At 37.6% G+C, this 13,864-nt stretch overlaps 1 protein-coding gene across 6 annotated transcripts in view; it reads left to right on the top strand.

The window, feature by feature from the left end:
* HECTD4 (HECT domain E3 ubiquitin protein ligase 4) overlaps nt 1-13,864 on the top strand; it is a 188,896-nt gene that overhangs the window by 101,935 nt on the left and 73,097 nt on the right. For 3 of the 6 annotated variants that reach the window (XR_014021088.1, XM_081286401.1, XM_081286400.1), the window contains exons 14-23: nt 651-721; nt 1,332-1,437; nt 2,001-2,121; nt 2,748-2,876; nt 4,813-4,937; nt 6,513-6,666; nt 7,125-7,225; nt 9,673-9,871; nt 11,968-12,114; nt 13,214-13,318. Coding sequence is in view for 5 of the 6 variants with exons in the window: in XM_081286401.1 (XP_081142527.1) it covers nt 651-721; nt 1,332-1,437; nt 2,001-2,121; nt 2,748-2,876; nt 4,813-4,937; nt 6,513-6,666; nt 7,125-7,225; nt 9,673-9,871; nt 11,968-12,114; nt 13,214-13,318 (1,258 nt within the window). In the remaining variant the exon portion in view is untranslated. The remainder of the gene's footprint in view (nt 1-650; nt 722-1,331; nt 1,438-2,000; nt 2,122-2,747; nt 2,877-4,812; nt 4,938-6,512; nt 6,667-7,124; nt 7,226-9,672; nt 9,872-11,967; nt 12,115-13,213; nt 13,319-13,864) is intronic. The other 3 variants (XM_081286402.1, XM_081286403.1, XM_081286404.1) reach the window with 3 other exon arrangements.

Below are 13,864 nucleotides of genomic sequence, written 5' to 3'. Positions count from 1 at the left end.
TATATTCACTGTCTTTATTTAGGGTGGTTCTATAGGTATATATGCATGAGAGTTATTAAATTGTGCACTTTAAATATGTGTACTTTATGTCAAACTTCAATAAAAAAAGAATAAGGAAAAATTCTTATACTATTTGTCATTCTATGCTTCCAGCCTTTTTGGAAAAACCAAGAATCCTTTTCTTGAGTGATGGGGAGAAGGGGCACTCGAGACACATTCTGTTCTATAACTGGCTCAACTGTACTGACTTTTCATCACTTACCAGTTCTGCATGGAACCTCACACAAGTTATCATGTTAGTAATTCACAGACAGAAGGAGGAGAGAGATCCTGTTTTTCAGGGAAGAGATTGGACTAAATCATGACAGTGAATTTAGGTTCAAATGCTGTTTTAGTAATGAAAATTTAAAATAATTAAAAATGCTTACTTCAGATATATGTAATCAGGATATTTTTTTCTTTTTTCTTTTGTGGTCTAGGGATCAGACCCTAGGCTTCACACATGCAAAGCAAGTGTTCTGCCACCAACCTACATCCCCAGCCCTCAGTTTTATGTAATCAAACTGTCACCTTTAATAAAAAGAAAAAATTTAATATTTAGAGATTCTAAACATTTGTTTAAAAACTTTTTGACTTTTCTGTCATTTCAGCTCTGGTTTAAATATCTTGTACCCAGGCGAAACTGAAATCAATAACTTACTTAAGTTGGTCTTAACAGAAGGTGAGAATTATCTGTTAAATTATCCTTGAACAACTATTCTTTTTTATCCCTAAGGAAACAACTGGATGATAAGATAATAGATTCTTATTTCTTATCTGTTATCATATTTTAAAAATGTATTTGCATAGATACCAACACCTTAGCCAGACTGAATGCAGAAATCATGTTTTATGTATTTTTAAGCTTTATAAGCCCATCTGTTTCCAAGGCTTAACTTCATATATCAGGCTGTAGATATTTACCAATTAAAAATAATGATTTTGGGGTGATTTCTAACTATTTTTTCACACATTAAATCCAACTTTTCAAGTTGGACTGAACAACAATAACAAAGGTATGTTAAAGATACTATGCATTTAAAAGCAAAATTAATTGGAGGAATTACAAATCACGCTTCATGATAGATCAAGAAGGTAGTCACACTTAAATCAAGAAGCTCTGGCTAGAAACAGTTTCCAGTTGGTTGCAATGTAGTTTTGCCTCTGTTGTTTTATATATATCTGCCATACCTGGTGCCCCTTGGTGGTTGACTTATACTTTGTTTAAAAACTTTTAAAAAATAATAAGTGCTGTTTATCAGGGTACTTTATGGAGTTTTGTTGTGTGTTAGGAGAGAGAAACAGTGGACTGTCCCAGCTTCGAGATGTGATCCTAACCAATTTAGCTGAACAGCTTCAAAACAACCGATTTGGCAGTGATGAAGATGATCATTACAGGTGACACCAGTTATGTTATTCTGCTAGTCTCTTCTTTGTGTTCTTCTGAATACTTAATTTAAATGTGTTTGATCAGTGTTTGTCTCTAGTTATAGCTAATGGGGTCATTAGCATGTTAAACCTGAAAAGACTGGATCAATTGAAAGATAACAAATTCTACAGTTGATAGGACATGTAAGTTATATTAGTAAAGTAATTTGGGCTCAGAGAAAGTACTTAATAAAAATACGAGTGGAACTCATTCCAAAAATCTTAGTGGAGAAGCAGTGCAAATTGATGAACTATGAAAGAAGCTATGTGTGTTAGAGCTGATGAGAGGGAATGAGATGTCATTTTTCTGTGCTATTTATAAAATACTTTGATTAGGTGATTGGGTACCATTTTGCTATGTTTGGCTTAGATATTACCTAGTTGCTAGCATTGTTATTTAATAAGATGATTTGCTTGTAGAGTCAATTAATTTTGTATCTTGTATTTGTTATATCAGACCAATTATATAAAAGTTATCCTTTTACTAATAAACCATCAACATTTTATTGTTACATTTCTCCTGCATTTTAAAGACTAAATGATGAACTTTTACACTACATTCTGAAGATTGTTGTACGAGAATCCTGTATTTTAATCACCAAGTGCCAAACTGTCTCTAAAGATGATTTTCAAAAGCTCCTTTCAACTGTGCCTGTAAGTAAAAATGTATTTACTGAAAGCACAATTATATCAAATGTCCCTGTTTTCATTTTACTGTACTGAGAGGTGTGTGTGTGGACACACAGTCACTTTATAAAAGTCAGTGAATGATTGTTCTTATCCTAGAACTATAGAACTAGAAAAATCCACTTGAAGTGCTTTTTAATAAGACTTCATTATAATTTATGGCTTGATGCAATAAACTGTTTGACTGAATTTGGGGGTTTTTCTTTTATCTAATGAGGGTCCCCCTTCCTCAGTAGTTTAGCATTGTTTTCTAAACTATTAGTGTTTTGCAGAGACTGATAGAAACTAAAAGGTTTTTAAGGGTTTGTGTAGAGTCTTCTATGGGAGATGGGGATGGGGAAAGAAGAAGTATTAAGAGGAAAGATTTGTTTGAATGACTAGTGAGGATTGTGCAACAGAAGACAAACAGTAAATGTGTCCAAGTCTGTCATTGAAAGCCATGTGTATGCAAATCACTTGAGAAACTAACTTGGTCTGTTTTCTGTACTTTCTCTTTTTGTTTCTCTTGTCAAAATCTTTTGAAAACATGAGGATTACATGATCCCTTCTTTGAGTAGGGTTAGATCATTTAAATGCCCTTGTTTGTATTAAAGGCTGCATCCTCCTGCCTGCGCTATCTGATGGCAGTTCAGAATCACCTTCTCAGTAACACTATTTTGATTAAACCTGATGAGAACGATGACAGTGACAACTCCTTGCAGGGAGAGACATTGAAGGTACAGGTAAACACCAAGCTTGATTTTAACAATGCTTTCTACCCAGTATGTGAAGCACAGCTTACTCAGCTAAATCTCTGTGTATTATGATTTCAGAATTCACCATGTAACCTATATTCTTGTGAGAGGTATTAGGCCACTCATTTCATAGATCTTTATGTCATTGCACAGTAATTACCATATTTGTGACACTTTCATAATGTGTCATCCGTGTGCTCCTGTCAGTCTTTTCGTGCCTTTGTTTATTTTCATCTTTTAAGAACTGTAAAATATGGCACTCACAAGTGATCTCATCACACCTGCAAGATATATAGATATATGTATATATATGTTTATGTACATCTACGTGCACATACATACATGCACACACATAAACACATACGTACATATATATGTATATATATAAAAATCTGATAGCATAACATTTTAAACAGTTTTGATATTTTGAATGGATTATTATAGTCTCAACCCAGATGACTTTAAAAGGTGATAATTTTATTTCAATATTGTATTAAATAATTTAATTTCTAAACCTATATAGATCATTTCATTTTGTTGTTACTTCAGGTCAGCTTCTATGTAAACTTGATTATCTGTTCCTACAGGACAAAAATTTATAGCAGTCCAAAGACTTTTTTCTAGCAGTGGTTATAACTTTGACAGATATTCAAGGTGGTTGTTTGCATTATACAAATTTCATCTCTGTGGGAAAATTAGAGAAATCAATGAGAACTTCATTCTTTACACTGTTGACTTGAACACACTGGAAAATTTCCTGAGGAAGCCAAATAAACTGTGGCAGTTTGCTCTTTCTTAGTCCTTTATGCACATGTATTGTATAAACCAGATGTGCTAGTTTGCATTCACGAGTTTGTCTCCTATGACCAGTTTTTAAACAGTGGACATGCATGAATTTTTAATTTGAATTATTGATACTATTTATTTAAATTTTCTTGCCTTGGTTTCCTAATTAGTAAAAAGGGACAATAGCATTTTGCTTATAAGGTCACTAATTCTTGCCTGGTTGTTAGATAATCACTGATACTATGAGTGTGACTTCAGGCACAGTTCAGCTCATTCTACAGGTCAGAATTCCTTTTATTTTAAAGATAAAAGTTATTATAATAATACAAAAAAGACCCTAGGAAATCCCAACAACAAAAAATGGGTGTTTTTTTCCTATTTGAAAGGCTAAATTTCATAAATCCTTAATTAAACCATGGAGAGAAATATAGATTCTTAGTAAAGGTAGAATAGGTTCAATTGTCTAGTATTTCCAGGGAAAAATGTGAGAACACATAGATGTCACCTAAAGTTAGTTTGGTCGTATTTTTTAATAGAAAATATTTGTAAACATTTCTATGATATTAACTAGTGTTTCTTAAAACACTCATTGGTATTCGTAGGAATTCTTAATTTTTAATGTTTAATAGCCCATAAGCAGCTGCTGCTTTAACTGAATTTTTTAACTTGCTGAATTTTAAGCATAATAGGTTTAAAATATTAAGTGAAAGGTCACTTGTACTTTTTCAGAATGTTGTGTTTTTGTCTCATTTTATCCACCGCCTATACATGCGCCTTTTACTGTTCTGTTTTTCTCTTTAGCTATCCTCATACCACCCAAGGCAATCTTCCACCTGGAGTTTCTGGGCTGGCCACCAGGCGTTCTCTTGTGCTGGATGGGATGGGAGCTAGGCCTTTTCTCCTAGGCACGCAGTGTGCTCCCTGTGAGATACTGCATATTTCTGTCCACACTCCAGACCTTAGCCTCCCAAATTAATTGCTACTGGCCATCCCAGAGGAACTTACTGCTTTGGGCTTATTTTGGCCACCTCATCATTTCATTTGAAAATGCATCATTAAATACATCATTTCATGTTGTCATTGTGAGGGACTGTTCATCACAGACCTTAAAAATAATATTATGATGTTTTCTACCTAGGAGCTAAAAGTCAGTATTTTGGCTCTTGCCACCCAAATCCTGACTGGATGTGATGAAGTGTTGGAAATGCTACAGCAGGTCACCACTGCCCTCATAAACAGTGACATAGCAGATCGGGAGCAGAGGTGAGGAAATGGATTGGAAACTGACTTGCTGCTCTTTAGGAAGAAAAATCTGCTTATAAAAGTGAAACCTTTTTAGAATGGAACATCAAATGTTTATTCAATATAGAGGCATTTTTGAGAGAATAGATTGAAACAGCAACTGTTTCAAAGTCAAATGCCATTCAAGTCTTTAGAATGCTTTTAGGTAAGATTAGGCCATCAGCCACATTCCAGGGCCCTCCACTCTGATTTTTGGAACTTCCATCATCACTCCCCAATTGGCCTTTCTTATAATTGTCTAGCTTGGTGCCACGCCCACTTACTTTCAGGAGGAGAAGTGGCTTAGTGATACAGATAATCAGCTACTGTACAAAAGATGATGTTAACATGATATCTCAAGACTTTACTGAAAGTTGATTTCTTCAAATATAGGAGTGACCAATATAGGGAGTAACCTTCCCTTCACAGAAACAAGTCCCTTTTTTAGCACTTCACATTAAAATTCCTGCTATCATTTGCTATTACAAATGAGTTGCGTACTATGTTTTTTGAACATATGAATGTTAGAGATATTGATCTAAAACAATCCTGCAGTGTAACTTTTGTTTCAGTACTTTTGTCGGTTCCCACATCCTTGGTTTTCACCAACTTCCAGAGAGTAAATGGGAGTTAGGGGCTGAGACCAATATAATCAGATAGGTGTTGCCTTGGAGTTTATTAAAATATGTAGCCTGGAGACATGAGGTCTACTTCTGTGTTCAACACCAATGTCCTCTTAGCTTGGAGAATTTACATGACCTATTTCTTTCTTCGGGGGACCTGCATACTTTAATTCCTAGCAGAGGATGGGAATATTCAGAATGTGATTTTAAAGAGAAGTTAAAAATCTACTGAGTCATCCTAGTTAGAGTTGTCAAAATCATAGAAACAGCAAATTAAAAATTTTTTTTAATTAAAAAAACTCACAGAAACAGCAAGTAGAATAGTGACTGTTGGTGGGGGATATTGCCTAATGGGCATAGAGTTTTTCTTTACAGTGCTGGTAGTGATGATTGCACATTAATTAATAATACTAAAATGTATACTTAATGATAGTAAATTTTATGTGTGTTTTACCACAATAAAAAGCATTGGCCCACATGAGCCTCAATTACTCGAGGCCAGGAGCGGCTTTCACAGCAAAGGCAGGTGAAGCAGTATTGTGGCCATTCACTTTATCCTTTTCAGAATCTCAGTGCAGTAAGCAGCCTGTAGCCGGCAGCCACAGAGGCCGAGAACTTTCAAGCTAGTAACCACCTAGAGCAGGTATTTGCATTTTAGAATCCATTTGTAAAATGCTTTGAAGGTGCTATGAAATGCCTTGCCTAAATTTTTTGGCCACATCACAGGTTGAAAGTGCAATCTATTAATAACTCTCTGTTCTTCCTCTCTCCCTTAGTGGTAGAAGGTAGGAAATTTGAGGACTGCATTGCCAGAACTATTTCACTAATTCAAGGAGACATGATTAAAAGAATTTGTCAGATACTGATGATATTAGGGGTTTCTCTACATGCTCAGGCATTGCTTAGGCTGTGTGTTTTCTTGAACTTTTTGTAGGTTAAAAGGCTTGGAACAAGTTACCAAGGCCACTATGCTCGGTCACCTTCTCCCAGTGTTACTGACCTCCCTGATGCACCCCAATCTGCAGACCTTGACCATGGCCGACGCCCTGATGCCTCAGCTGGTACAGCTGGTGCTCTACACCAGCCAGGTGGGACCCCCAGCACTCCACTGACCTGCTCTCCAGCCAGCCTGCATCATGGCGCAGGAGACACAACAAACATAATTACGCCTTTCAGAAACCAAGAAAAACATCCTGCTCTAAAAACAAGCTAGAGTGTTAAGGGAACACATTTTATTGTTTTTTGGATTAAATTACTGACTGTAGTCTTTCAGCAAGTTTTTGTTGTCAATAGGCTATAAAAAGGCTAACGTACAACACAACTGAAACCTACTGCTACATTTAGTCCTCGCCATCTAAGAGTAACCATTATCAATGTGTTAAATAAAATGGTGTTCAGTGGCCTCAGTAGCAACGCATTTCTTAGTGAAGGAAAGCAGACAGGGATTGCAAAAAGGTGATTCAAGCGGAAATTCTGTTTGTCTCTAGTACCATCCAGGTGACTGACAATAAGCACTTAAAGATGCACCCATGGTTTTATGTTGCAGACGGCTTTGCTGCTTAAAACTCAGTGTCCAGTGTTTGCTGAAGTGGGCTGCTTCCCATGTGGCACATCCGACCAGAAGTGTAGGCTGTTCCCCGATGAGAGGTAATGGGACTGCTGCTTTTTTTTTTTTCTGGTGAAAGCCTTGTACTCCTTTTACAACAATAATTTTTAGCAAAGATTATCTGAAAAAAGGAAAAAGATACAGGGTCAAAATTTTACAGATAGAATTAATTTATAGAATTATAGAAACAAGTTAGAATAAGTTTTCCCATGAATTAAGAGATCAATTCAAAACTGGCCCAAAAATCTCATACCCTAATGATGAGGATGTAAAATATTATGATTTAGGCAAACATTTTGGCAGGGGTTGTTTTGCATTGTGTGTGTGTGTGTGTGTGTGTGTGTGTGTGTGTGTGTTTTAAAGACAGGGTGGCACTATGTTGCTTAGATTGGCCCCCAATTCCTAGGCTCAAATAATACTGTCACCTCAACCTCATAAATAGCTGGGACTACAGGTAAGAGCCACTATGCCCAGCTGGAAGTTTCTTAAAAAAATTAAATATACACCTGCCATGTGACCCAGCTGTTCTGCTTTTAGGTATGCATGCAAGAGAAAAAAAAGAATAGGTTATTAGAAGATTCGACATGAAGGTTTATAAAAGCTTTAGTTAGAATAATTCATGACTGGAAACACCAAATGTCCATCAGTAAGTGAATGGATAAACGAATTGTGACATATACATACAGTGGACTCCTACTGAGCAATAAAAGACATGAGCTCTTGATACATGCAACATGTGAATATAGGTGCATTTGTATGTGAATCTCAGAATACTTAGCTCAATGAAAGAAGCAAGATTTTCCCAGGTAATATATTATGTGTGTTAGTTAGCTTTCTGTCAATGTGGCAAAAAAAAAAAAAATAGATTTCAGCAGAACAACTTCAGGGAGAAAAAATTTATTTTGGCATACAGTGTCGGTGCACATGGCTTTGTTGTTTCTGGAGCTGTGGTGAGGCAGAGGCAGAGTATCCCGGCTAGGAGGTATGGCAGAGTAAAGCTGCTCACCTCATGGCAGCCAGAAAGCAAAGTGAGAGAAGGGGCCAAGGACAGGATATACCCTTCAAGGACCTGCCCTCAGTTACCTACATTCTCTAACTAGGCCACACCTCTTGATGTTTCCACCGCCTCTTCCTAGTGCCACCAGCTGGAGACCATGCCTTTAGGGGACATTCTTGATCCAAACTTTTAACACTATGAGATTCCATTTATATAAAGTTCTAGAATCTACAAACCAGTCTGTCTAATGACAGAAATATGATTGCCTCAAGGAAGGAGTAGCAGGATTACAAAGAGAAGAAGGAAACTTCGTGGTTGTATGCAAATGTCCAAACTTACCAAGTCGGATGCAAGTATCTATGAAACATATTTATGTTTCACTAAAGCTGTCTGTAAAAGTAACTGATCAGAAAGGAAGGATTTGCCCTGTTTCTCAAGAACAGTGTGCTATCCTATTGAACCTCAGGTTGTTTCCAGTTTTACAATTATGAAAACTTTTATCTGTGCTTTCCAACACCTTGCCACATATAGTTAGGGAGCACTTGCACTATGGCCAGTGTGACCAGGGATGTGAATTTGACATCTTCCTTAATTTAAACTTAAATGGCTTCATGTGACTAACACCTACTATATTAGACAATACAGCTCCTCGGCTCCACCTACAGAGTTGAAAGAGAGTAAGAGAATAATTTCTTGGCAGCCAAATTTAGGACTTAGGAGTTTGTGTTCCACGAGCTCACACTCTAAAGACCTTGAGAGTTCAGTGATAGTAGGAAAAAGGGCTCTCGAAGATTCCTTTCTGTAACAGCAATCACGGTGAACAGGAGTCCCATAGACTCATGGATTTTCAATAGTTGGCATGTAGAAATGAACAAAAGGCAATTTCAAAGGATTTGGAAAATGGCCAAACCTAAAAGGTTTTTAACAGTGTCTGTTTTTTCCCCTGAGTAAATGAGAGTTAGTGAGGTCTTCTACTGGGTATCAATGGGACTTAGTCTTTAAAAATAAAATAGTATTCTAAGTTTATATATTCTAAATTTATATATTACTTTGTGAGTATACAGCATCTAACAGTAGCAAGGGGGAGAGACCCCTCAAATACAAGAAATGTTTAAATACTTCTTATTGCTAGTATTTAAAAGTCACAATGTGCCAAGGGCTATGGCACGCACTTATTATTCCAGTGGCTTGGGAGACTGAGACAGGAGAATTCCAAGTTCAAAGCCAGTCTCAACAACTTAACAAGGCCCTAAGCAACTTAGCAAGACCTGTCTCAAAATAAAGAATAAAAGGGCTGGGGATGTGGTTCAGTGGTAAAGTGCTCCTGGATTCAATCCTTGGTAAGCCCCAACCCCCAAAAAAGTTACAATGTGTTATAGTGCACTCTGTGGGAGATTTAAGTGCATTTACTGAACTTGTTTCTGTTGCGTTTCCATCTTGTTATTATTCTTTGCTGCTAAGCTAAGCCACTTTCTCCTCCTCTGGTTTTAGAATGCTGGAAGAAAAAGAGGAGCCAGGCTTCCTCACTGGCCTAAAGATTCCCGCCCCGTGGGCTGCTGGGAAAACCGTGGAAACAGTACACCCTGTCAGAGACAACTACAAGTTTAAAGAAACTGTCCATATCCCAGGAGCTCGCTGCCTGTATCTGAGATTTGATAGCAGATGCTCTTCACAATATGACTATGACAAAGTAAGCAAGCACTGGGTTCTTGTTGCTTCTGCCTAAGCTGATTTTTTTTTAGATGCTTCTTATTTTTCTTTGCTGCTGGTCACCATTCCTGACTTATTTCTGTCTCCAGATATCTTTTAGGAAGACTTTCCTAAAATAATGCCTTGAAGGGTAGTGATTGAGGGACTTAAGCGCCATCACCTCTGCAGCCTAACAACAGTGTTTTAATGGCAAGTTGAAAGCGTACCTTTGTAAGCTTTCGGAAGCTTCACTCTGAGTCAAAGGGAAATTTCCTTTTATTCTGCTGACTTCCTGCCTTCCCTCTGTGCTTGGGATTCCTGTAGATACCTTATGGTCATTCATCTGGAAAGGTCTTACTGCCCCATTCTTGGGGCTTCTCATGCATCTTTTTAGAAAAGGTGGAAGGGAATCAGATGTATTAAAGCTTTCTTTTATGTGTATTTACATTTTTGTTCTTCTTTGCCATTACTTCAGAGCCCATATAGATTTTGCCGAAGAGTAGTCTCCAACTTGGTGGTTTTACTGTTGCAAAGAATAGGAATTGCATTAGGGGTATTTTCTTCTATTGATAATTGTTTATTTATAAATCATGTTGAACTTCTGAGGAAAGGCTAATGAAACTAAGATAATATGAAAGAACAACTAGATGATTAATAGCTTTGTACACACAAACTAGCTCTCTACGCACTATTTTTATGTAGCTAGTTAGCTGTGTGTCATCTCTGTCCTCTGTGAATTCAGAGAGGACATGTGGTCTTAAATTCCACCAGGGGAGGTTTTTAGGTTAAAAATAAAGGCTTTCCTAACTTTACTTGCCTTGAAGTGGTAAAACACATGACTGGGATTATTGATTCCCCACTTCCTTTTAGTATAGTCAGGAGTCCCAGATGTCTGGAGGAGTTTAAGACTTCTCTCCAGAATTCACCTTAGCTGGGAGCAAGAAGCAAGAACACGGGTTTTGGTGGACCTTTCAAAATACATATCCCCTAGCATCAGTCTAGCCTGCTTCCTGGCTCCTGCCATTAGCTACCCCCATTTCCTAGGTTTAAGTGAAGTGGTTATTTAAAGTGCAAGTGGAAGAGGTTGCCATTTTAGTTGGTGTCATTTTGTTTCTCCTTTAAAAATAGTAGTTTGCATCTTCTGATGTGCGCTAATTCACGCCTGCAGTGGACATTAGTGTTAGTGATGGAGCACGAAAGGCTTACTACATGGGTAAAAAGTACATTTACTTTTCTAGAGGTCCCTGGCTGGGGTCAGCAAAAGGGTAAGAAATCACAAAACGATAAACATCCAGGGCTAAAGACGCAGCTTTTAGATACAAACCTGGGTGCAGTGTAGGTAATCAGAGTGCACTGTGGGGACAGGGCTTGGTGTTGACAGAAGCCAGAGCTTTGTTTCTCCTGTGGAATTGTTGCAATGCCAAATGAGCTATCAGAGTTTCTCCTCCAGATTAGGAAATCAGCCAGCTAGACATTAATGTGCAGCCTGTAAGGAAAAAAAGTCTTTGACACATGTAAGCTGACCTAAGAAGCAGCAGCCCCGTTTCTGGCCCAAATTTGTGTCATTTTCCTTTTATGCCATTAAGCAGCATTCTAATTATATATGGCTTATTTTCAATGTGTTGCATTTTTTAAAATCCTATGTATTCATTGATTTTTTTTATGTTTTTATTTTGTTGTTATGTTAGATATTATCATCTTTCCATTTGTATTTGCTCAGTTTATTAATTTTGGGGGGTCTTAAGGGGTCAAACTGTACCTATTATTAATAAGTTATATATTAATAATTAGGATTAAAAATAGCATTTGAAAAACGTATATGGATAAAAAATATTAATATTTTAATGGAGCTTCCCAAGCCAATTAAAGTGTGATAATAAAAAAAAGTACATTTTATGTTAATCATTGTTATTTCTCTGTGATTTTCCTGTAATACCAATGACTGACTGCTTTGACAGTAGTATCAGTTATAGCCAAAAAAATCAGGAAATATTAGTTATATTATGATACCAGTGCCTGGTTTATAAATGTGTTTTTAAACAAATATTTTTTGCAGCCTTTTTATTTGTAGATGTTGTTTTTGTTTTTCTTTTACAGTCTAACAGTCTATTTTCTGTTTTGAAGTTGGTGATATATGCGGGGCCTAACACAAACAGTAGGAAGGTTGCTGAATATGGAGGCAATACTCTGGGATATGGCAGCCGTAGTGTCTTAGGAACTGGTTGGCCGAAGGACTTGGTGAAGGTATGGTATCCAGTTATGATCACTTTCTCGAAAAGAAAAGTGAACCTAAGTTCCTCAGGGACCCAAATGCCAACTATAATCCTAGAACACATTTGTCATGGGGACTTTTGTTGAGGTGGGACCTTGCCAAACCTGTCAACTCATCCATTTCCCTTCAGAATGATCCTCCTTTCACTTATAGGATATCAGATCCCTGTCCACTCCAGAGCTGGGATCCCTTCCTCAGATCGCTCCATGGATGGAGGTTGTCATGGCATTTTCTTCCATGTTCATTAAAAGGTCTGCTAGTTCCCCAGACTTCCTGATGCTGAGAAGCCAGAACTACAGGCCACTGCAGTTTAAAAGTGTAGAGTTAATGTTTTCAAACGAATTAGGGCCTTTGGAGAAAAATAATGGCCCATTCTCAAACTGATGCGATTAGGGCCATGCTTTGTAATCTGGGCCCTTGAATTACTTATTAGTATGTGCCTAGAATGTGAATATGAACTCAGAAGTCCATCAAACCCCAAAATGTCTCCTAATTCTGTTTCTAGTCCCTTATTGACAAATATTATGTACCCTTGTAACTCAGCCAGAGACAGCTGATGATCTCCAGGATGTAGTCTGGTTGCACTCAAATCCGGATCAGCACCCTTCGTGGTTGCTCTCTAATTCACTGCCTTTGCTCCTTACTTGTGGAACTGGTTCCCTATCACAGAGCCAGGCCTCCCACCATAGAGTTCTTCAGGAGAGCTTGTCATCTGCCTGCCTTCTTGACCCAGTGAAGTGGGGAAGAGGCAAAAAGAGAGCAGAAAGAATAGAAATATGAGAAACTCATTAGGATTATGCTCAAGATTTGACTAATCTTTACTCTGAGCCTACTGTTGGGCAGTCATAGCCCATTTCACAGATGCCTTGTCCCTAAGGCTGCTTGGTCAGAAGGGACACTTAAAAGGTTGACGTCTAAATGAGAGGGAATGAAATTTGAATCAAAAAGCAAGTGAGAAAAGGAGTGAGACATTTCTGTGGTCCTTTGGAAAGTAAATCTCTAACATTCATTGCTCTCTTGAAAGTTATATGTCTTGCTTTTAAAGTGTATTTTCCCCCCTTAAATTTTAAGGTGGAAGGAGATACAGTCACCTTCTCCTTTGAAATGAGAAGTGGCCGTGAACACAACACTCCTGATAAAGCTATGTGGGGCTTTGCGTGCACAGTTCGCGCTCAGGTACTTGAACCTAACCACTGCTGTGGGAAAAATGTACTTTCTCCTATATGCCTTGGTTACATACATCATATTTGCCTTGGAAACAGGGCCGCTTTCCATCCATCTCTTCCATCTGGCTGTAGTAAATTACTATTAGTAATAGGTTTATGGAGTAAAATGAACTGTTACCTAAAATCAGTTCAGCAACACAGAAATAATTCATTGCCAGGGGCTCCATCTTCAGGACTTGGAGAGGTGCCCTAACTCTGGCATCTGCTCACAGGGCAAAGAAGATTCCAACACTCAGTAGAAAGGAAGTACTTGGGTTCTGTGTTTTAATAGTAATAGGGGAGGGGCTGGGGATGTACTTGCCTAGCATGTGTGAGGCACTGGGTTCCATCCCCAGCACCACATAAAAATGAACAAATAAAATATAGGTATTGTGTCCATCTACAACTAAAAAAAACTTAAAGAAAAATAAAGGTAATAGGAGTTCCACTGACCCCTTTAGTTGCTGAATTTTAAAAAATATATTTTGACTGGGAAGTTGCTTAAGTCAAACACTCT

This window comes from Spermophilus citellus (genome assembly GCF_964194105.1).
Source record: "Spermophilus citellus genome assembly, chromosome: 3".
In the NCBI taxonomy this organism is placed as follows: domain Eukaryota; kingdom Metazoa; phylum Chordata; class Mammalia; order Rodentia; family Sciuridae; genus Spermophilus; species Spermophilus citellus.
This window is presented reverse-complemented; position numbering and strand designations above follow the sequence as displayed.